The sequence below is a fragment of the Chelonoidis abingdonii genome, chromosome 4 (assembly GCF_003597395.2).
Source record: "Chelonoidis abingdonii isolate Lonesome George chromosome 4, CheloAbing_2.0, whole genome shotgun sequence".
NCBI classification, from domain to species: Eukaryota; Metazoa; Chordata; order Testudines; family Testudinidae; genus Chelonoidis; species Chelonoidis abingdonii.
The window spans coordinates 36333076-36354463 of record NC_133772.1 but is presented as its reverse complement, the minus strand read 5'-3'; the positions used below and the strand labels follow the sequence as shown (position 1 = coordinate 36354463).

The 21388-nt window shown below is 45.3% G+C and overlaps 1 protein-coding gene across 14 annotated transcripts in view; it reads left to right on the top strand.

The window, feature by feature from the left end:
- PPP6R3 (protein phosphatase 6 regulatory subunit 3) overlaps positions 1-21388 on the top strand; it is a 134819-nt gene that overhangs the window by 61070 nt on the left and 52361 nt on the right. For all 14 annotated transcript variants that reach the window (XR_012655744.1, XM_032801554.2, XM_032801546.2 and 11 more), the window contains 5 exons: positions 11882-11947; positions 12422-12534; positions 13211-13324; positions 15947-16076; positions 20308-20460. Coding sequence is in view for 13 of the 14 variants with exons in the window: in XM_032801554.2 (XP_032657445.1) it covers positions 11882-11947; positions 12422-12534; positions 13211-13324; positions 15947-16076; positions 20308-20460 (576 nt within the window). In the remaining variant the exon portion in view is untranslated. The remainder of the gene's footprint in view (positions 1-11881; positions 11948-12421; positions 12535-13210; positions 13325-15946; positions 16077-20307; positions 20461-21388) is intronic.

Sequence of the window (21388 nt, the reverse complement as noted above, 5' to 3'; positions counted from 1 at the left end):
TGGCTCACTTCCCCAAACCACATCACTATGCATTCTACCAGGGCTCAGACTTCGTCTGCCGCCTGTGACTCGTGTACCTACCACGAGATCTCTCGCGCAGCTCCTTTGGTCCATACCTTTGCTTCGCCATTATGCTTGGTTTAACAGTCAAGGGATGCTGCAGCCTCTGTGCTCAGCGCTTTGCATTTGCCGTATCTTACTCCGACCCACCGCCTACCATAAGGCTTGGGAATCACCTAACTGGAATGGATATGAGCAATCACTCGAAGAAGAAAGACGTTACTCACCTTGTAAGTTGTTCTTCGAGATGTGTTGCTCATATCCATTCCACACCCGCCTCCTTCCCCACTGTCGGGGTAGCCGCAAGAAGGACTGAAATGAAGGGCGGCTGGGTCGGCAGGGGTATATATCCGGCACCATAGCGGCGCCACTCCAGGGGGCGCCCTGCCGACCCACTGAGTGTTGCTAGGGTAAAAGTCTTCTGACGAACGTGCACGCGGCGCGCGCACACCTAACTGGAATGGATATGAGCAACACATCTCGAAGAACAACAGTTACAAAGGTGAGTAACCGTCTTTTCAGTAATACTGTGAATTTTTTTAATATTATGCTGAGTAGTTTGCAACTGTTCATTTTAGAGTCTTGTATTTGAATTGCTGTGTATATTTGACAGGTTGCCACAAGTGTGGCTTTTTTAGAAACAAACAAAACTTGTGTGATGCTAGTGCTTGAAAGAGATACTAATAACATGACCTGAATCAGGTACTGTATAGGCAAGATACTGTACTATATGTTTCTGGGTACTGTAGTACTCCTACAACTAAGTTGTGAGGTTTTTTAAAGTGACTGCAAATTGATTGTACAGTAACTCCTCGCTTAACTTTGTAGCTATGTTCTTGAAAAATGTGACTTTAAGTGAAACAATGTTAAGTGAATCCAATATCTCCATAAGAATTAATTTAAGTGTAGGGGTTAGGTTCCAGGGAAACTTTTTTTTGCCAGACAAAAGACATATACAATATAATTTTTAAACAATTTTAAACAAACAATTTAATACTGTACTCAGCAATGATGATTGTGAAACTTGGTTGAGGTGGTGTAGTAAGAGGGTGGATCATCCGGCTGCTCCTCTTGCTGTTCTTGCTGAACTTTTCCAACTTGAAAAAGCACATCTAGAGATTGTTGTTCTGCTTTCCCTCCCCTCCCCAGTAAATTTCTTTATAGCGATTCATTACATGACCAATTCCCCTAACCACTCTGGAGCTGCGCTCCCTGTTAGGATGATCATCACTAAGGATTTGCAAGCCAGCAGCTTCAGTCATTTGGAAAGCTTCAGAAAGACGTTTGGCAGTCAAATTTCAATGGGTTGGTTCTCTTTTTACTACTTGGACCTCTTCTTCCATTGCTCTCATCACCTCTAGTTTCATCAGATCTTCATTGGGTAGCTCTTCTCCATGTTATTGCATAAGCTGTGTAATGTCAGCTTCTTCCACCTCATCAAAACCTGCTTTCATGGCCAAGCCTAGTTTATCTATCTTCATCGCGGGGACAACATCTTTAAATCCTTTAAAGTCATTGACACATTCAGGCCACAGCTTTCCCCATGCACCGCTCATGCATGCCTGAGTAACTTCAGTCCAGGACTCACCAGTGTTGTTGATGCACTTGTGGATGTTGTTGTCATGCCGAAATTCCCAAATTGTTAGGCTTGCCTTCCCCATCGGTGCCTCTGAGCTGGTCAAAAGTACAGCATAAGTAATACTCTGTAAATTCAGCGATGGCGCCTTGATTCGTTGGTTGGATGAGTGATGTGGTGTTAGGTGGCAGAAAGACAACTTTAATGTTTTCACACAGGTCGTCCAGGTTGATTGATGAGCCGGTGCATCATCAATAAGTAATAAAATCTTGAAATCAAGACTTTCCTTGGCACAGTATTCCTTCCATGTAGGGATAGCATAGTCAGCCATTCTGAAAACATAGCTACAGTTATCCGTGCCTTCTTATTGGATGTCCAAATGACCAGAAGATTTTCCTTTGAAAATCCCTTGAGAGCTCATGGTGTTTCGGATTGGTACACTGTCAGCGGTTTCATCCTCATGTCTCTGGTAGCATTACCACCAAAAAGCAAGGTTAGGCACTCATTAGCTGCTTCAAATCCAGTCACTGTCTTCTCTTGGGAAATGTAAAGTCCATTTAGGCATCCTCTTCCAGTAGAGGCCCATTTCATCAACATTGAAGACTTGCTTAGGTGAATAGCCACCTTACTCAATTATTTTCTTGTGATAGTTGGGGAATTTTTTAGCTGCTGCAGTATCTGCGTTAGCTGCTTCGCCAGACATCTTGATGTTATGAAGGTGCGAAGTGCCTCTTGAACCGATCAAACCATCCCCGACTTGCTGTGAACGTCTCTGGCTGTGATCCTTCACCGTGGTGTCTCTTCAAATTGTCATACAAACTTTTTGCCTTAGCTTGTATCACTAGCAAACTTAGAGGCAACTTCTGCTAGTTTTGGTCCTCTATCCACACTTAAAAAAGACGCTGAGCACTAGCCCTGATCTTGTTGGCATTATGTTCTCACGGGGTGGTCGGAGTAAGACCAGAGCGATGCCAATGTCTACCACATGCTCACCTGTATCAAAACGCCTTAATGTCTGATTTAGTACACAAACTAATGGTTTTTCCTGGTTTTTTTTATTGCTAGCAGTACTGCTCCTACTAGGCACTTCACTATCACTTACTGAGCGTTTTTGACTCGTGATGCTGGGTGATACTGTACAATCACAACGAGCTAGAAATGTTCAGGGAATATTCTACTTTTACAGACACAATGTAAACAACAATGAGTGTTTACTATAGCCTAGTATAATATCTGTTGGTATAGTAGTTTCCACCCGATCCTCATGAAGAGCGATACATAGCCCTCCACTATTACATTTAAAACAGACTTGCACAGGGCCACTGGAGCAATGTCCTATCTCAGCTCCTTGAGCCCTTTCTATTTCTTGCTCACGCACGTTAGCAGCTCCCCTTTTCCCAAATCTTCCTGCAGTCACTAATCAGAGGATTGTCTGGGGTCCTGCTCACAAGCTTCCTGAGCTTCTCCTAAAGCAACCGTATTGATATCAGATGGGATCTTTCCCAGCGAATGCCTTGCTGCTAAATGATGAACTAGCACTCTGCTGAGCCCTGAAGGGTAAACACGTTGTTGTTAGTGTAGCCTCACACTCTGCAAGGCAGCACTGAGGGAGGAGACACAATAGACACATGACAGAGGCTGCAAACACTTCCCTGGGGAAACTCAACATGATGATGAACCCATGCTATCCCTCTGGAGCGCGCACAGTAATGCAAGTAGGGTGGTACCCTCCAGTATGCAATACTGGCAAGAGGTTTTTAGCAGGTACAGGGTACCGGAAAGACTTGGGGCTAGCCCCTAGCTCTGGTGGGGTGAGGTGAGGCTGTGCTTGCAGCTAGGGAGGGCGTTCATTCTTTATATGGCTTTAAAAGCACAATATATGCTAACAAACTTAAACAAAGCCTTTGTTTAAGTTTGTTAGCATATGTATTGTGCTTTTAAGTTTGTCAGGAGTCTCTAGGAGGGGAGGGGTGGGGGGTACAGAAGGTGTTTAAACAGTATTCTTGATTCTGTTTCTCACCATTGGTCTGAATTATCCATGACATTCATACTGGATCACGTCAAGTCCAAATCATTAGAGGAATGCCTCTGCTTGTACTGACCAGAGGATGTTTGGATTCTCATGTCAGCCTAGTTCTGCTGCCTGATGGGAATCAGGTGTTGTCTCCAGTGTACATAAAATTCTTCTTTGGAGCCAAACTAGTCTAACATGCATTCTGTTAAGTGGAACTGAAGCAGCAAAACAAAGAAAACAAATGCCTCATTTCCCAGCTTTGTGGGTGAGAGAACTACAAGTGAAGATTATAATGCTGGACACGGACGGCCTTAAAGCAGCTGCCTCAGGAATCTGCAAAAAACTTTTCAGAAAATATGGTCCTGATCTTAGCAACGGAACTAAGACATATCACATATTTGCCCACCTTTATTCGAATGAAGCTCCTTCTGATCTGACAGCTCCAGCATTGTCTGTTTCATCCAGAGCCATTTACTAACTTGGAACCTAGTCCTGTAAACCCTTAATCATTTGATCAGTCCCATTGAAGACAATGGGACTATTTGCAAGACTATGGACCATTTTTGTGGTAATAGTTTCAGGAGTCTGCTCTGTTCCTATAAAGGAAGTTGAATTTTCCATTGAATGCAGTGTTTGGGTACAATACCATAATGCAGTTTAGGATACAGTTCTACTTAAAATATATCTTTAAATAAATCATATGTATGCTGAAATGACTCCTCATCCAAATCACATATTCCATATAAACAGACTGAAATACTACATATTTGGGGGAAAGTGAGTAGTTAAGCATGTTGATGATTGTATATACAAACACCCATTTCATCACTGTACTGGAAAATATAGTTGAACTTAAACTTTCCTCAAATTCCATAGAAAATTAACAACCCCAATTGTTTTCTGTGTTAATCAGTGTGTACCTGAAAAAATTACATGCCTTCCAAGAGAAAAGAATCAGTCCACATTTACTGAAAACACATTCTTTCCAGCTGGTGTTCAGAAGAGTGCTACAAGACACACGCATAACCTCATGAGCAGAGGGTGGAGAGGATACCGTCCCACATTCTGACCAGTGCACCGCCCCCCCCCCCATAAATGAATAAATAAAATCTCCGAGGCAGAGGTTCGCAGATTTGGAAACCTAAAAAACTGTGCTATGCTTTAAACCACCTCAGTACATACCAGCTTTCTGAACATTAAAAAGTTACCTGCAAAGGAACACTGAAGCCCATTAACCTGAATGTGTGCCCCTACACCCTCACTGACTAAAGGCTGTCACACCTGAACAGATCAGAATGAACCTTGTCCTTTTAGGCCAAACAGAGTCATGTCACTGGCTCCATCTCTGTTCTTACGTAACAGATGATAAAACTACAGTGTAGCATGGTGCTGGCACATGGGATCTCAGGTATGTGGTGTGATATATTTTTCTCAGAATCTCTTTTGGGAATAGTCATGTACATGAAATAGCTGGTACTTATGATTATGCTATTTCTATGCATATATCATCTTGATATCTAAACTTATAAATATTAGTGATGTTTACTATATGTTTGCTCCTGTGGTAATGCCCATAAGGTATTTAACCAGCACGTGAAGAGACAAGTCAAGTTGAATGGCCTGCTAAGGAACACTCAGCTCACAGTGGACCGTGGAAAATGCCTGTCTACACTTAATGAACTTTTCCTGTGAACGTTCTAACTAGAATATGGGTGGGGTTGATGGACAAGTAACTTGCCCATATGACTCCAAACTCCATCTTTCACAGTGAAAACAGATTTCCCTTCACTTGGCAGGTGGGGCAGCATGGAGAGGAGTCACGTGGAGGGTCATGTGGGGAGGTCATGTGCCCCCCTCCCCCCCCCCCCCGTGTCACTCCCATGAGTACAGTACTGGCAAGAAATGATTTCTGCATGCACGGTTGCACAGATGCCAACTTTACAAAGTGCCGGGGTGGTGGGGGGTGCTCAAGCCCTGCCTCTGCCCCAGGCCTGTCCCCCTAACCTGAGTTCATCCTCGTTCCTCCCCCTAGTCTCCTAAATACCATGAGAGAGCTGATTGCTGCAGGGGGGAGGCGGCATGCCTCCCACCCAGAGCAATCAGCTGTTTTGTAGTCAGGGGCTCTGTGGGGGAAAAGGGGAAGGAGTGAGGACATGGTGTGCAGCCTCCCCTCTCCCGCCCATCCGCACTAATCAGCTGTTTCGTGGCTATTCAGGAGGCTCTGGGTGGGAGGAAGGAGGCTGTGCATCGCATCCTTGCTCATCCCACTCCTGCCCAAGAGCCTCCTCAGTACCTGTGAAACAGGTGGTTGCTGTGGGCGGGAAGTAACGGGGCGTTGCTGATGTGCAGGGTCACCGAGGGGTAGGAGGCATGGGGTCGGCTGGAGGGGAGCTGATGGGAGGGCTGCCGGCCCACCCTGGTTTTAAGTCCCCGCAACCAAACATTATAAGGAAATGTTGTGCAACTTTAAATGAGTATGTTTTCTCATAGATCAGGGATGTAACAACAAAATGACATTAACTGGGGTGATAAGTGAGAAGTTAGGCATTTTTGTTCTGTCCCTAAGTGAACTTAAGTCTTAGATGTAACCTGCTGCCAGTAACTTTTCTAACTTGCTGTATGGTCTTATGTGTTCATGGAGAAAATGTCTTTAATATCTAGAAAATTATTACTGTTATAAAAGAGTTTCTTTGAGTGATTGCTCATATCAATTCCAAGTAGGTGTGTGTACGTCATGTGCATGATCGTCGGAAGCTTTTTCCCCTAGCAGTACCCATCGGGTCAGCTGTGGAGCCCCCTGACCTGCTGAACTGTCGTCTCTTCAGTTCCTTTTGACCGCCAGTGAGCTCTCTTGAGTTTGCAAGTGCTTCTCTAGTAGTCTTCTTTCTTGTCTATCTGTAAATAGTTATGTAGGTTTAGTAGTAAAACTAACATATTCTAAACACCATTTGGGGTTCCCCCCCATAACCCTTTCCATGAGACCGGGACATGTGTCGGTCTCAGGGCTTTGAGTCATGCGTGTCATGCCTTAAAACCATGGCCAAAGGGGACCCACACAATTCTTGTCTCAATTACATGGGTGAAAGTCACCAGTTGGACAGACGCAAAATCTGCAGGGGCTTTACCTCCAGAACTAAAAAGGAGTGGTACTCTCAGCTGAAAGTCCTCCTTATGGAGTCAGCCCTTTGCCCCGAGGCGGTGCTGGATCCAGCACTGGGAACTTCAGTATGCAGTGCCCTGACCTTTGTGCAGGAGGCTTCAGTGCTGAGAAAGGACTCATCTAAGGAGCCCCGGCACCGCCATTCCCTGACACTGATAACCAGCTCCAGTGTGTGGCACTGGTCGCAGTCACTGATGCTGCAAAAGGGCTGATGGGGGCACTCCCATACCAAGCTTTCGGAGCATGCTGGCACTAGTTGGATGTGTCCCACATGAGGACACTCGGCCTTAGACCTACCTATGCCGACACCATAGACTCCAGCCTCGTGAGGAGGTCCATCAGTTTGGTCCTGGTGGACTCTGGTGCGGGAGGAACTGGAGGAGGATCGGGGACTTCCATGCAGGACGCGTTCGAGGCAGCAAGGCATATGGTTGCACAGTCTCCTATCCCATTGGCCCGTGTATCAGCACCAACAGCAGCACCGCTGCTTGTTTGCCACAGGGGCAAGCCCACTACAATATGGCATCATTCCCCAGTACCATTTGGGTCTACTACGCCATGGATGGGCTTGGACTTTTCTTTGGATTTAGTGTGTCTCGTCGGAGCCAGTACCACTCCCAGTGCTGTCCCAGGCGAGATGAAGGGCAACCGGTGCCCATAATGTACTGACCCCCCTCAGTGGCAGGGGCTGACTCAGTGGCCCTTTTGGACACCATAAACCTATCACTAGGGCCAAGTGTCGGGGTATGGGGCCATGTTGGTGGCATCAGAGGTCTGTGCACCTTCATCAGCCTCCTTGGTCCCCTGAGAACCCCCTTGTGGTCGGGACGCATAGGCTCAGGCCAGCGAACTGGCAACATAGGGCGCTGGCATGAGTGCTGGCAGTGTAGCTGCCACAGCACTGAGTACCACAGCAGCCACCTGGGTATCACGGGGCCGACACCCAGGCAGCCCCCCTGCATGCCGGAGGGTCAGGCAGACCCTGTGCCACCAAAAGGATCTTCCTCTTTCTCAATCCACCACATTGCCTGCTATGGACATTGGGGCCTGTCAGAACCTTCTTAGGCGGGCCACCTAAAACCTTAATCTGCAGGCAGAGGAGGTCATGGACCCAATGCTGGATATTTTGGACCCTGGGGCATTGAGGGTAGCTTTACCCCTCATTAAAACTATCCAAAACACTGCCAAGGTATTATTGCGTACTCTTGCTTCTATCCCACCAACAGCCAAGGGGGTAGAGCGGAGATACTTGGTGCTGTCCAAAGGACACAAGCACCTCTTTACCCACCCCCAGCCTGGAACCCTGGTGGTGGAGGCAGCTAACCATAAGAAGCGGCAGGGGCAACCGGGGCCCACGCCTAAATCAAAGGAAGCCTAGAAGCTGGATCTCTTCAGTTGAAAAGTATACTCCCGGGGGTTTTCAGCTTTGAATAACTAACGAGCATGCGGTCCTAAGCTGTCATGCTTACAATTCCTCCGGTGAAGTTCCAGGAATTGCAGCCAGAGGACTTGTGCTCTGAATTCACAGCGATCCTGGAGGAGGGAAGGGTGGTGGCTAGGACCTCTCTCCAGGCCACCCTGGACCCCACTGACTTTGCCATGGCAATAGTGCGGGTACCCATGACTGTGAGGCGCAGCTCTTGGCTCCAGGTTTCTGGGCTCCCGCAAGAAGTCCAAAATACAATCCATGACCTGCAGTTCAACTGCTTCGGCCTGTTTGCAAAGTGGATGGACTCAAGGCTGCTTAGCGTTAAGGACTCATGAGCGACCCTTAAATCCCTGGGGATTCACACACCGACCACTCAAAGAAAGCTGTTTAAACGCCCAGACTGTCCTGTGATTCTACTCTGCCCTTCCTAGATGGGATTTTAGTAGAAAATGGGGCAGGAGTAACAGGAGGCGGCCATCGCAATCCTTCTCCGGCCAAAGGCCTTGGCTAAACAGCAGTCGGGCACGAAGCCAGACTTCTGAAGGTACTCTCGAGGACAGGGCACCAGCTCAGTCCCCAGATCTTTTCCCTTCCTCTGTGAACAGTCTGTCACATTTCTACCATGAATTGTCTCAAATTACCTCAGACAGCATGGTGGAACTGGGATACTCTCTCCAATTCTGTTCCCTCTCACCCACCCACCTTCCCTGTCCCTCTTCAGAGACCCTTCTCACAAGCAATTCCCTATGCAGGAGGTGCAATTGCTCCTTCTACTCAGGATTGTAAAGGAGGTTCCTCTGGAGTTCAGGGGCAAGGGGTTCTACTCAAGCTATTTTCTAATCCCTAGGGCCAAAAGTGGGCTCAGGTCTATTCTAGACCTGCAAAATCTCAGCAGATTTATGAAGAAATTGAAGTTCGGCATGGTCTCCCTGGCTTCCATCATTCCCTCCTTGGATCTGGAGCCACCCTCAACTTGAAAGACGCATACTTCCACGTCTCCATAATCCCATCCCGCAGACGATGGGATTTTCTGCGAGTGCTGGCCTCTGACAACAAATATCAGTTCACAATCCTCCCATTCGGACTATTGGCGACCCCTTGGGTGTTCACCACATGGATGGTGGTTGTGGTGGCCTTTCTTTGCAGGCACCAGGTGCAAATCTTCTCATACCTGGATGACTGATTCATCAAGGGTAGATCTCAAGACCAGGTGGAGGAACACATGAAACTGGTGCAAGCAACGTTCCTCAGACTGTCTCATCCTCAACTTGACGAAATTGACTCTGATCCCCACTAGTCCCCAATTAATTCTATTCTCTGTCTTGTACTCCACCCAAGCCAGAGAATCCCTGCCCAAGTCTCGATTTCTGACCCTAAGAGCCCTCATTGAAGGTCTCCATCGGTTCCCAGGCACGACGGCCAGAAATTGCCTAAGATTTCTGCGTCATGTGGCGTCTTGCACCTACATAGTGCAACATGCAAGTCTGAGGCGCTACCCTCTCCAGTCATGGCTGGCTCAGGTGTACAGGCTGAGTTGACACCCTCTGGACAGGCTGGTCACACTCCCTCCTTGGGTCCTACAGTCCCTCTGGTGGTGGCTATAGCTGCAGATAGTCTTTGCGGGAGTACCTTTCTACAAGCCACAGCTGTTGCTGTCACTAGTCACAGATGCGTCAGTGGTGGGATGGAGGGCACATCTGGGTGACATCAGGACTCAAGGTCTACGGTCCCAGGCAGAACTATTGCTACACATCAGTGTCGGAGAGTTACAAGTGGTGCATCTAGCTTGCTAGATGTTTCAGGCCTGTCTTCAGGGCAAATGTTTGTGCTGATGGACAATACCACAGCAATGTTCTATATAAACAAAGAAGGTGGTGCTCACTCCTTTTCCCCTGTCCCAGGAAGCCCTCAAACTGTGTGACTTCTGCATTGCCCACTCGATATAGTTAGAGGTGTCATACCTGCCGGGCTGACAAAACAAACTAGCCGATCGCCTCAGCAGGTCCTTTCATGGCTGCGAATGGTCTCTCCACCCGGACGTTGCCAGCAATATCTTCCAGAGGTGGTGATCTCCCCAGATAGATCTGTTTGCGACAAAGAGCAACAGGAAGTGCCAGAAGATCTGCTCCTTCTTGAACCACAGCCCTGGCTCCATCTTGGTCACCTTTCTCCTCTTGTGGGTGGGAAGACTTCTGTATATGTTCCCACCCTTCCCTCTCATCCACAAAGTCCTCCTCAAGGTCTGGTAAGACAAGACACCGCTTATTCTCATAGCACCAGCATGCCCCCACCAACACTGGTTCTCTATGCTGTTAGATATCTCATTGGACACACCTATGATTCCGAACCTCATCACACAGGACCATGGCTGCCTCCAGCATCCCAGTCTAGAATCTCTCCACTTTACAGCATGGAAACTTCATGGCCGCACTTGTTAGCGTTTCAGTTCTCCGACTTGGTTAGGGAGGTTCTTCTGAGCAGTAGAAAACCCTCCATTCACGCCAGTTATCTGGCCAAGTGGAAACTGTTCTCTCTTTGGTCCTCACAGAAGGGTACTTGCTCCACTCCAATCCTCAGTCCCCTTTATACTGGACTATTTATTCAACTTAAAACAACCGGGGCTGGCAGTCTCATCAATTAAGGAGCACCTGGCAGCTTTTTCTGCTTTCCATCCAGGTGTGTGGGGCAGTCAGTATTTGCTATCCCCGTAGTTGGACGCTTCCTTAAGGAGCTAGACAGACTCTAGCCCCAGGTGCGGCGACGGATTCCCCGTCCGCCCCCCCCCCCCCCCCCCCCCCCCCCCCCCCCCTCGGGACCTCAACTTAAAAAGTTATTGTTTTTAATATATTTGCTGATGAATCTGTTTAGGTAAAATAAACCCACTTTTATATTACATTTTATGTACTCACATTTGTAAAAGCCTCTGAGCCATCAATCGAGTGCCTCAGGAGTCCGTTCAAAAAGTTTTTAATTTTATTTCTTTATGCGCACGGATACAAATTCTTGCCAACTGAGCTTTATTTTTTTAATGCTGTTTAATAACAGTTTGGTAATGTGTTCCTCAGAGGGCTACATTGACGGTTTTAGCTACTGTGCACTAATACATGGGAATTTGGGGTACGTGTGCACATCCAGTATGTGAAGATAAGTCTTCTGGGGTCCCAAGACCTGTAAATGGTATTGCGTTTTTCTTCAGGTCCAGTACGGTAATCTGTTTTTCTCATAGAGAAGAGTTCTTTACCTATAAGTTGAGAAAATAAGGAAGAAAGCTTGGAAGATATGGAGCCCAGTACCTCTCAACGTTATTGTTCAGTATCTAATTATAATGCAACATGTCCAGTGTGATGCCACTATCTCCAACCAAATAGAATGCCTTTTTCGTAAATTGTATTTAATTACTTTCCACAAAAGATTATAGTAGGCCAGCAGTAGTCACTGGCACTACACATTTCTGTTCTACTCTTGGCATCTAGTGTGAAAATTTTGGATTATTATACCAGAATATTAATTTGAAGAATAAGAATGCTACTAAATAAATTTTGATAGATGACCCTCAACATGCTGAGGTTATGCTTTGAATATTTTTCTGATTTAAAGGAAAAATACTGCATTTTTATTCAATATCACTAAATTGTTTTACAGTGGTTAAATGAGGAGAGAATTATCCAGCGGCTTGTAGAAATTGTACATCCGTCTCAAGATGAAGATGTAAGTATTTTGTGCTTGTCAAGTTCCAACTGTTTAGCTTATTAATTATTGCTGTTAAAAGCAGTTATGATTCTAGTAGGCCTGTCTTAGCTGACAGAAAATCTTAAAGCAATACTGTAATCAGAAATAGGATCTAATGTCAGTATTGACTTTGCTTATTTATGGAATTAGTACCTATTATCAGACCTGGCCCCTGAAATTCTTGAGGGGATGAGATAGGATGGCTGGAGTCTCCAAGCAGTGCTATTCTGCCATCTTGGTGGCAGTGGAATGGAGTCCTGTCTAAAGGCATTTGATGTTTAGAAATGTGTTGAAAAAAACTTTCCCTTCCCCTGTAAAATAAAGCAAATTGCTTGGCATCTGGTCATGTTTTTTGTGCAGAACTTCATAATTTATGGGATGAGAAGTGTTCTTTAGATAGTGTGTAGTCCTAGGCTACTCTTAAAACAACAACAAAAAATCTTTCTTTTTCAGAGGCATTCAAATGCATCACAGTCGCTCTGTGAAATTATTCGCCTAAGCAGAGACCAGATGTTACAAGTACAGAACAGTTCAGAACCAGACCCACTGCTTGCAACTCTAGAAAAGTATGTTGGACAGTTTAACTTCTTATTTATTTGCCTTGTACCTCTGAGAATGGTGGCATTTATTTTTAGTTATTTGAAGCCTTTTGGAAATAACAATAATTACTTTCCTATTACATGCAGCCAACAAAATATATGGATGTTTCCTGAAGTAACTAAATTTATGAAAGTGAGCAAAGCTGAATTTAATTTCATATCACACAGTTTTATGCATGGTAGGTCTGGTCTGATAGTTGTCCATTATGCTGGCACTTAACAGAAGCTTGGATTTAAAACGCTTAGATCTGCTGCTGTGGGCTAATAATGCCAGAAAAATGGTGAAGGAAACCAGTTTGATATTGTGGGAGGAGGGAAAAAATGTGAAAATGGCTCTGAACCTCCATCCAGTCTTGGCCAGCAGTTTTACAAAGAAACACTGTAGCTGCTTGTCTCTGTATAATATCAGGGGTAGCCGTGTTAGTCTGGATCTGTAAAAAGCAACAGAGTCCCGTGGCACCTTATAGACTAAGACTTATTGGATGCCTCTGACAAAGTGGGTATTCACCCATGAAAGCTTATGCTCCAGTAGGTCTGTTAGTCTATAAGGTGCCACAGGACTCTTTATTGCTTGTCTCTGTATAAACAGTTATTTGTATTTTAAAAAGTTGTATGTCTAACTTTAATGATGTTTTCTCTCTAGGCAAGAAATTATAGAACAGCTACTATCAAATATTTTTCATAAAGAGAAAAATGAGTCTGCAATAGTCAGTGCAATCCAAATATTACTGACCTTACTTGAGACAAGACGACCAACGTAAGACACTCCCCCCTCCCCCTCAATCTGTGATCACATCCTTTGTGAGATTTGTGCTGCTGCTGAATTTACCTTTTGTAGAGGTGGCATGACTTGCATCCTTCCATGAACTGCAGGATGTATTATACACTTCCCCCACCCCCCAACAGGTATCTGTCAGCTTCCCACCTGGAAGGGTCCTCTTGATCTAATGTAAAAACATAGCCATATAAACTTTTAGATTGCATCCTTAAATACTAGCTTTATTTCTCAGGTTTTGAAATTCTTTATGCTGGCCTTCATATCAGCTTATGTTTAGATACTACCGTGATGGAAATATGGGTATCTGAGCACATCAGTGTTCTCAGTTGTGGTCTGGTCCCAAGATTCTCAGATTCTATGAAAAGCATGGTATGAAATGTTTGACGTGTTCCTACATTTCACAGCCTTGTTTTGATAGCTGATGTCTCCCATCTGAGGCCACGTCTAGACTACGCGCCGTATCAGCGCGTTAAAATCGATTGCTTGGGGATTGATATATCGCGTCTAATCTAGACAGGATATATCGATCCCTGAGCGCGCTTATATCGATTCCGGAACTCCACCAACCCCAACGGAGTTCCGGAATCGACATGGCGAGCCGCGGACATCGATCCCGTGCAGTGAGGACGGGTGAGTAAATCGATTTTTAGATATTCGACTTCAGCTACGTTATTCACGTAGCTGAAATTGCGTATCTAAAATAGATTTTACCCCGTAGTGTAGACCAGCCCTAAGTGTCCCTTATGACTGTTGACCACAAGCCATTTTTGTGTCTGGTCTTGCTTTCCTTGTGTTTCAGCTTCTGCTCTTAGCTGATGCTAACAGGTGCGGTCCTTAATATCTGTTGTGGTTGGGTCCAGTCCATGGGCCTATTTTGACCCCAAAGCATCTGCAACCTAGTCTTCAGCAGACTAGAACTTTATTTTCCTTGCGTCAGTCTTTTCCTTTTTCTAGAACCGGAACAGGGGGAAGATGATGCGCACTCCTTGATCACTTTCCTATCTGTTTGCTCATATTTGCCTCTCTTTAATGTTTGAATTTTTTACTTGTTTAAATTGATTCCTCTGCCAGAGGCACAGGGTTTACGTTGGCAGCAGATCTGTTTTGAATTGGGCTCGTGACATTACAATTTACAGCTGTCATGCTCGACATTGTGTCTCAAAACTTAGCTGTGAAGAAACACAAATGCTTCTAAATATTTTTAGTCATCTTGATGAAAAATTTTAAAAGTGACATAGGAGCATAAGTGACTGTGAGTGAACGTTATTGGGGACTTAGTGCATATCTACAGTATGATCTTAAATTGGTCTAAGTTAAGAATTCTGACTCCTCGTCAACCTAGCCCGGAGTTGGCAAACTACGGCCCATAGGCTGCATCTGGCCGATCAGACCCTTTAATCCATCCCTCGAGCTCCTGCCGGGGAGTGGGGTCGGGGGCTTGTCCTGCTCTGCATGTGGCTCTGCGCAGCTCCTGGGAGCAGTGGCGTGTCCCCCCTCCGGCTCCTACACGTAGGGATAGCTGGGGGCTACGCATGCTGCCCCTGCCCCAAGTGCAAACTGTGCATAGGAGCCGAGGGGGGCGGGGTGCAAGCCACTGCTTCCAGGAGCTGTTTGAGGTAAGTGCAGTTGGGAGCCTGCACCCCTGACCACCTCCCACCCCCAAGTTCCCCCCAGCCCTGATCCTCCCCCAAACCCCTCAGTCCCAGCCCAGAGCACCTCCTGCACACCAAACCCCTCATCCCCAGCCCCGCTCCAGAGCCCACACTTCTAGCTGGAGCCCTCACCCTCCTCCCACACCCTGAACTCCTCATTTCCGGACCCACCGCAGAGCCTGCACCCCCACCAGAGCCCTCACCCTCTCCCGCACCTCAACTTCCAATTTCATGAGCATTCCTGGCCCACCATACAATTTCCATACCCAGATGGGGCCCTCAGACCAAAATGTTTGCCCACCCTTGACTTAGCCATATCTATGCCAGAAGATAGATTGGCCTAACTGTGTCTCACAAAGCATGAAAATTTTCACATCCCTGAGCTGTGCCGCTAGGTTGATCTAATTTTTAAGTGTAGGCCAGGCCTTACATGCTTTTAAAACTTGTACTGTTTGACATAAAGCATTTCCTAGAGATTAACAATGACTTGCTATTAATCAGTGTTGCCAACTCCATACAGGAAGAAATGACCAGACAAACCCTGAGGAGAGGGGACTGAAGATTGAGCCTGCCTGAACCCCACTAATCCAGGTGGGGAGGCTGAAGCCCAAGAGCTTCAGCTGCAGGCAGGGGGCCTGTAACCTAAGCCCCACGCCCAAGGCTGAAGCTTTCTGGCTTTGGCTTCAGCCCTGGGTAGCAGGGTTTGGGCTTCAGCTTTGGCTCCAGCACGTCTAAGCCTGCCCTGGCAGCCCCATTACAACGGGGCCATGACTCACTTTGGGGTCCTGACCGACAGTTTGAGAACCGCTGCTCTAGATTTACCCTTTGTGTATAGTCTTTCTAGTAATAGCACCAGCTTTGTAAACCTATATTAAGATTGTTTCTAACTTGAGTTAATATTGTAACTAGCCCTGCAATATACTCATCAAACTCTTCTTTGTATATTTAGATTTGAAGGTCATATAGAGACTTGTCCTCCGGGCATGAGCCATTCAACATATTCAGTCAACAAAAGTGTTTTAGAAGCCATAAAAACACGACTTGCATCCTTCCATGAGCTACTACTTGAGCCCCCGAAAGTAAGTGGTATCTATAACTCATCCAAATGAAAATGGAGACAATTACAGGCTGTCATTTAGTGATAAAGGCTTTAAAAATAATTATTTTTCTTTGAGTGCTTGCTCATGTCCATTCCATGTTAGGTGCGTGTGCACTGCATGCACCATTGCCAGAGATTTTTTCCCCCTCAGTGGTATCCATCGGGCTGGCTCTAGTGCCTCTGGTGCCATGCGCTCATGGACCACTATAAAGGGCCCAGTCCCCCACACCATCTCAATTTCTTCTTTACACCCATGATGGTCACTGTAACACCTTCTCTAGCTTTGGCAAGGGATTCATTCAGGGGGTTTTCTGTTATTCTCTAGTTTAGTTATCTTCCATTTTAATTTCTAGTAGTAGTGTAGATAATATTATTGTATATAATGAGATTCCCCCATCTCTCTTCTTTTGTCCCTGGGGCTGGGCATGCGCCTCCTGTGGCAAGCCTGTGCTAGTGGGCAACCCACACTCTGAAATGTCTGGAAGAAGCTCACATAAGAGTGTTACCAAATCTGCTGCAAAACTTCAAGTCCTGTACAAAAAGGGACAGGGAGGCTAGAGTAAGAGCTGTCCTAATGGAAGCCACGCTTAGACGTGCATCAGAACCAAGCAAGTTGGACTCAGCACCTCGGTTTTGATGTAAAGCACTCTCTGGCACTGCATGTTTCTCAGCACCCATCCAGTACTGAGAGAGAAGCACAAGAATCTGGTCCAAGAGAGGACACTGCCCAATATCGAGGAAGGACAAACATGGGAAGTGCGACCCGTGTCATACCACACGTCCACTCCTGTTCTGCTAGCAGCACCATCGACTCCATTCTGCTTGCAGGTGCCATTGGGTTGGTGCGGGGCCATCTGCCAATGCCAGGGAACATCCAGCAAGATTGCAGTGCCTTCCAACCTTGAGACCTTTGCAGTGGCCAGGGCCCTGATGGGACAACTATTGGCTCTGATGAGCATGTTGAACAGAATGGAGCATGTTGCCCCGAGCTCATATCCAGCACCAGGCCCTTCGGTACTGACCAGAGGAAAACTGGCCCTTCTGTTGTCAGCAAAGATATCTCTGTTACGACACTGGTCAATGGAAACAAAGGGTACTGCTCCCCCATGGTCTCCTGAAGAGTCTTGTTCCTCAAAGTTAGAGGTGGAGGAAATGTCAGCAGTTTTGCTTACTACATAGTCAGAGCCTGGGTTCTCTTTCAGATGCCTTCCTACTTCCATGGGCAGAGCTCCTGTTCTGTGTTTCTTCTCATTCCTGTGGTACACAGGGTCCTTCTGAAAGTCAGGCGAGACAAAGCAAGAGTCATCCTTGCAGCCACTGCTTGGCCATGACAACATTTATTTGGTATGCTGCTGGACCTGGCAGTAGCACTCACTTCCACTTTTGCTCTGCCCTGACCTGATCTCACAAGATCACAACCGTTTACTCCTCTCGAACCTCAGGGCCCTCCACTTGACCACGTGAGTGTGCCATGGTTGATCCCAGCAGAACAGGCCTGTTGAGAACAAGTCCACCAGGTCTTGCTAGGTAATGGGAAACTGCCTACTAAAGCGACTTACCTAGCCAAGAAGAAGCATTTCTGTGTGGTCTTCCCAACAAGGTCTCTCTCCGACTTGGTCACTGCTCCAGTCTGTGCTGGAATACCTGCTCCATCTGAAACAACAGGGAGTAGCTTTTTCATCCATCACAGTGCATCTAAGAGCAATCTCAGCCTTCCACCCTCTGATGGACAGTACGTCAGGCTTCTCTCATAAAATGACCATCCTCTTCCTCAAGGAATTAGAAAGATTATATCCTCAGATATTCAAACTGATTCCACCTAAACCTAGTCTTATCAAGACTCATGGGCCTTCCCTTTGAGCCACTGGCATCATTCCCTCTCTTGTATCTCTCCTGAAAGGTTGGCTTCCTGGTAACAATTACTTTGGCCAGGAGGATCTCAGAAATCAGGGCCCTTACATCAGAACCTCCGTATATGGTGTTCTTTAAGGACAGGGTTCAACTGCGTCCCCACCCAGTGTTCCTTCCAAAGGTGGTCTCATAGTTTCACAGTAATTGGGCTGAAACCGCATAGGAATGCAGAGAAGTGGCATCTCCACTAGCTGGATGTTAGACTTGCCCTGGCCTTCTACGTGGAGAGGACCAAACCATGCAGAATTTTGTCAGTAGAAGACAGGAAGAAAGGCCTATCAGTTTCAACCCAGAGAATTTAATCCTGGATCACTCCCTGTATGTGCATATGCTACAAGCAGGTGGGCAGTCCAACCTCTTGCCATCTTGACTGTCCATTTGACCAGGGCTCAGGCTTCATCAGCAGCATTTCTGGCCCATGTCCTGGTCCAAGACTTCTGCAGATCAGCGACCTGGTCGTCAGTTCATATCTTCTCCACCCACTACCCTGTCACTCAGTAGGCCAGAGATGATGCCAAGTTTTGCAGAGCAGTGTTGCAGTCTGCATGTCCATGAACTCTGAGCCCATCTCCTCGGGTACCTCTCGTCACCTAATGTGAAATGAACGTGGGTAAGCACTCGAAGAAAAAACTATTATTAACCTTTCCATAACTCTTGTTCTTCAAGATGTGTTCTTCATGTCCGTTCCACAGCCTCCTGCCCCTCTGTTGGAGTTATGGCAAGAAGGAATTGAGAGGGTGTGGGACTGTCCAGGCCCCTTTATGCTGGCACATTATTACGGCAACTAGCACCCTCTGGTGCTGTGAGCTAGATACCATTGAGGGAAAAATCTTCAGCAATGGTGAACATGGCATGCGCACATCTAATGTGGAATGGACATGAGCCACACATCTTGAAGAACAATGGTTACAGAAAGGTTAACTGTTCTTTAATTCAGAAACCAGTTTAATGGAAGCTTAAAAAGTACATTTTAGCCTTTGTAACACAGACAATAAGCCTTTTTCTGAGCCACTTATTGTTTGGCTATTTATTAGTGGTCAAGCACCCCGTAATGTTTTGGCGTTCATATTTTCAACTGTTTGACTTTGTTCAATAGAGCAAAATAGAGAAAAAGCAATTGCACTTAAATGCAACAAAATATCCTTTCCTTTCTTTGGAAAGGAGCATGCTTTTGTATGACATACCAAAATAAAGCAGAAATAAGTGGTGCAGAAGAAGGCTTCTGTATACACTGTGGAAAAGTTTGGGAAAGCTCACTTTAGAGATATGCATAAGAGGATATGAGGTCAATTAAAAGACAGAGGAGAGATGGTAAATCATTTGTAGATCACCAGGGACATCTGGTGAAATTGAAAGGCTACAGATATAAAAATGAAAAATGCACTTTTTTTTTTTAAGGACACTGCAGAACTCATTGTTCTGAGATAATTGTAGTTAAGAGCATAGAATTTGAAGGATAATGAGAATATCCATATTTGTAGTAGGTAGATAGGATTCTTTCTTAAAAAGGAGATAAAATCTCCATTCAGGGCACAACTGAACCACTGATTGAGGGTACACTTCTTCCTAATCCCTGTTTGCTGTTTGTTGCATAACTGTCTGTTATGAGCTTTTTGCCTTCCTTGGAAGCAGCTGGTATTGACCACTGTCACAGTTTATCTGAGAACACAAACCACTGTTCTGATCTGGTATCGCAATTCCTAAATTCCTGTGCAAGTATGCTGGCATTTATATGGCAGCAGTAGGGACCATTAAGTATTTACAACATTCTCTTCATTAAAACATACATAATTATTCTGAAGTCTGCAGCTAGGGTTTATTTCTCTCTTCTGACTTTAGAAAATTTACTACAATAATTACTAATTTTCTTGCCTGGATAAATACAAAAACTGCTTAACTAGACACACTGGACTTGAATAGTTAAAACTTCAAGTGTGTTCTGAATCACAGTTCTCTCTGGTAAATGTCCATCGTGGGGCTGAATGCAGCTCCTTTAGGTGTCCATAATGCCACTAAGTTTGTATATGCCATATCTTATTTCCCCCAGCCTAATTGTCTTCTCATTGTTCCCAATCCATAGTGCTAGAAAATAAGTGTTAACATATGGAACTGAAACAATTGTCCCACAACATGTCATGCTACTGCTGCCAAACTGGCCATACAAGATTCTTACCACATTTTCTGTTTGTGGATAAATAACATCGAGCTGACTTGAAAGAAATGTGTACTTAAAAAAAAAAAAAAAAAAAAAAAAAAAAAATTGTTCCCATGGACTTTTTTTTTAATTGTTTTTGGTCTAGAAAAGTGTTATGAAGACAACATGGGGCGTATTGGATCCGCCTGTGGGAAACACTCGCTTAAATGTGATTAGGTTGATATCCAGCCTTCTACAGACTAACACAAACAATGTGAACTTGGAAATTATGGAGTTGAACAGTATAGGAGTTGTATTGGTAAGAATAATTTACTTACACTGTTAAGAGCTCTACACTACCCTCTTCATTTTTATAAAATCATAGAAAGTAGATGGTAAAGTCCTGTTAAGATATCACAATGTCTATTCGTTTTGTCAGTGCAGATTGTGCTCTAGAGTGTTTTAGAGTGCGCCCATGTGATGAGGCTTTCACCACTTTCATTGTGAGACTGTTCAACTATCTGGATTTTATTAAACTCTCTTCCTGATGGTAACCAAAAATTTTCCTCGGCTCTGCTTAATCGTTTACTCTTTACACCTCTGTACAGTATGTAGTTTTTCTTACTCCTTGGTGTTTACACTCTACAGACAGATCTAGATTGCTGCCTTATCTTTGCTATCTCCCCATACTCAAATTCTTTCAGCCAACCTACTTAAACTTACTTTGCTTTTATTCTTTCTTCCTGAGTCATTCCGTCCTGTCCTTAATTTTTTTGTTCTTTTAATTCCTTTTAAATGTGTCAGCTGTATACAGTGCATTAAGTACAGTCCCATCTGTGACATAAAGGACTGGTTATCTTCCTCATCTGAAGCGGTACCTCTCTGTATGCTGCCAAACCTGTGGTGGTTTCGCCACTGTATTGCACTTGAAAACCTGTATCTAGTTGGCAATCTTCTTACCACATAGATTCTCCCACTGAATGTGTGTTTTTGCCTTATGTTCTAGCATGCCTTTTTTTCCAGGTTGACTTTTATTTCCTACTTATGCTTTAACCTTTTTATTAGTTGCCGTTATTTTTGTCGTCCTTGGTTTTGCGTAACATCTCTGATTTATATCATCTTAATTTGGTATGCTGTTTGTATAATACATTGTATTAGTGTAGAGTGTAAAATAAAACTAGGCCTAAGCCAGATAAACGTTCTTCATATTCTGCAGTGGATGCCATTTTAAAATGATTTTACTGCAA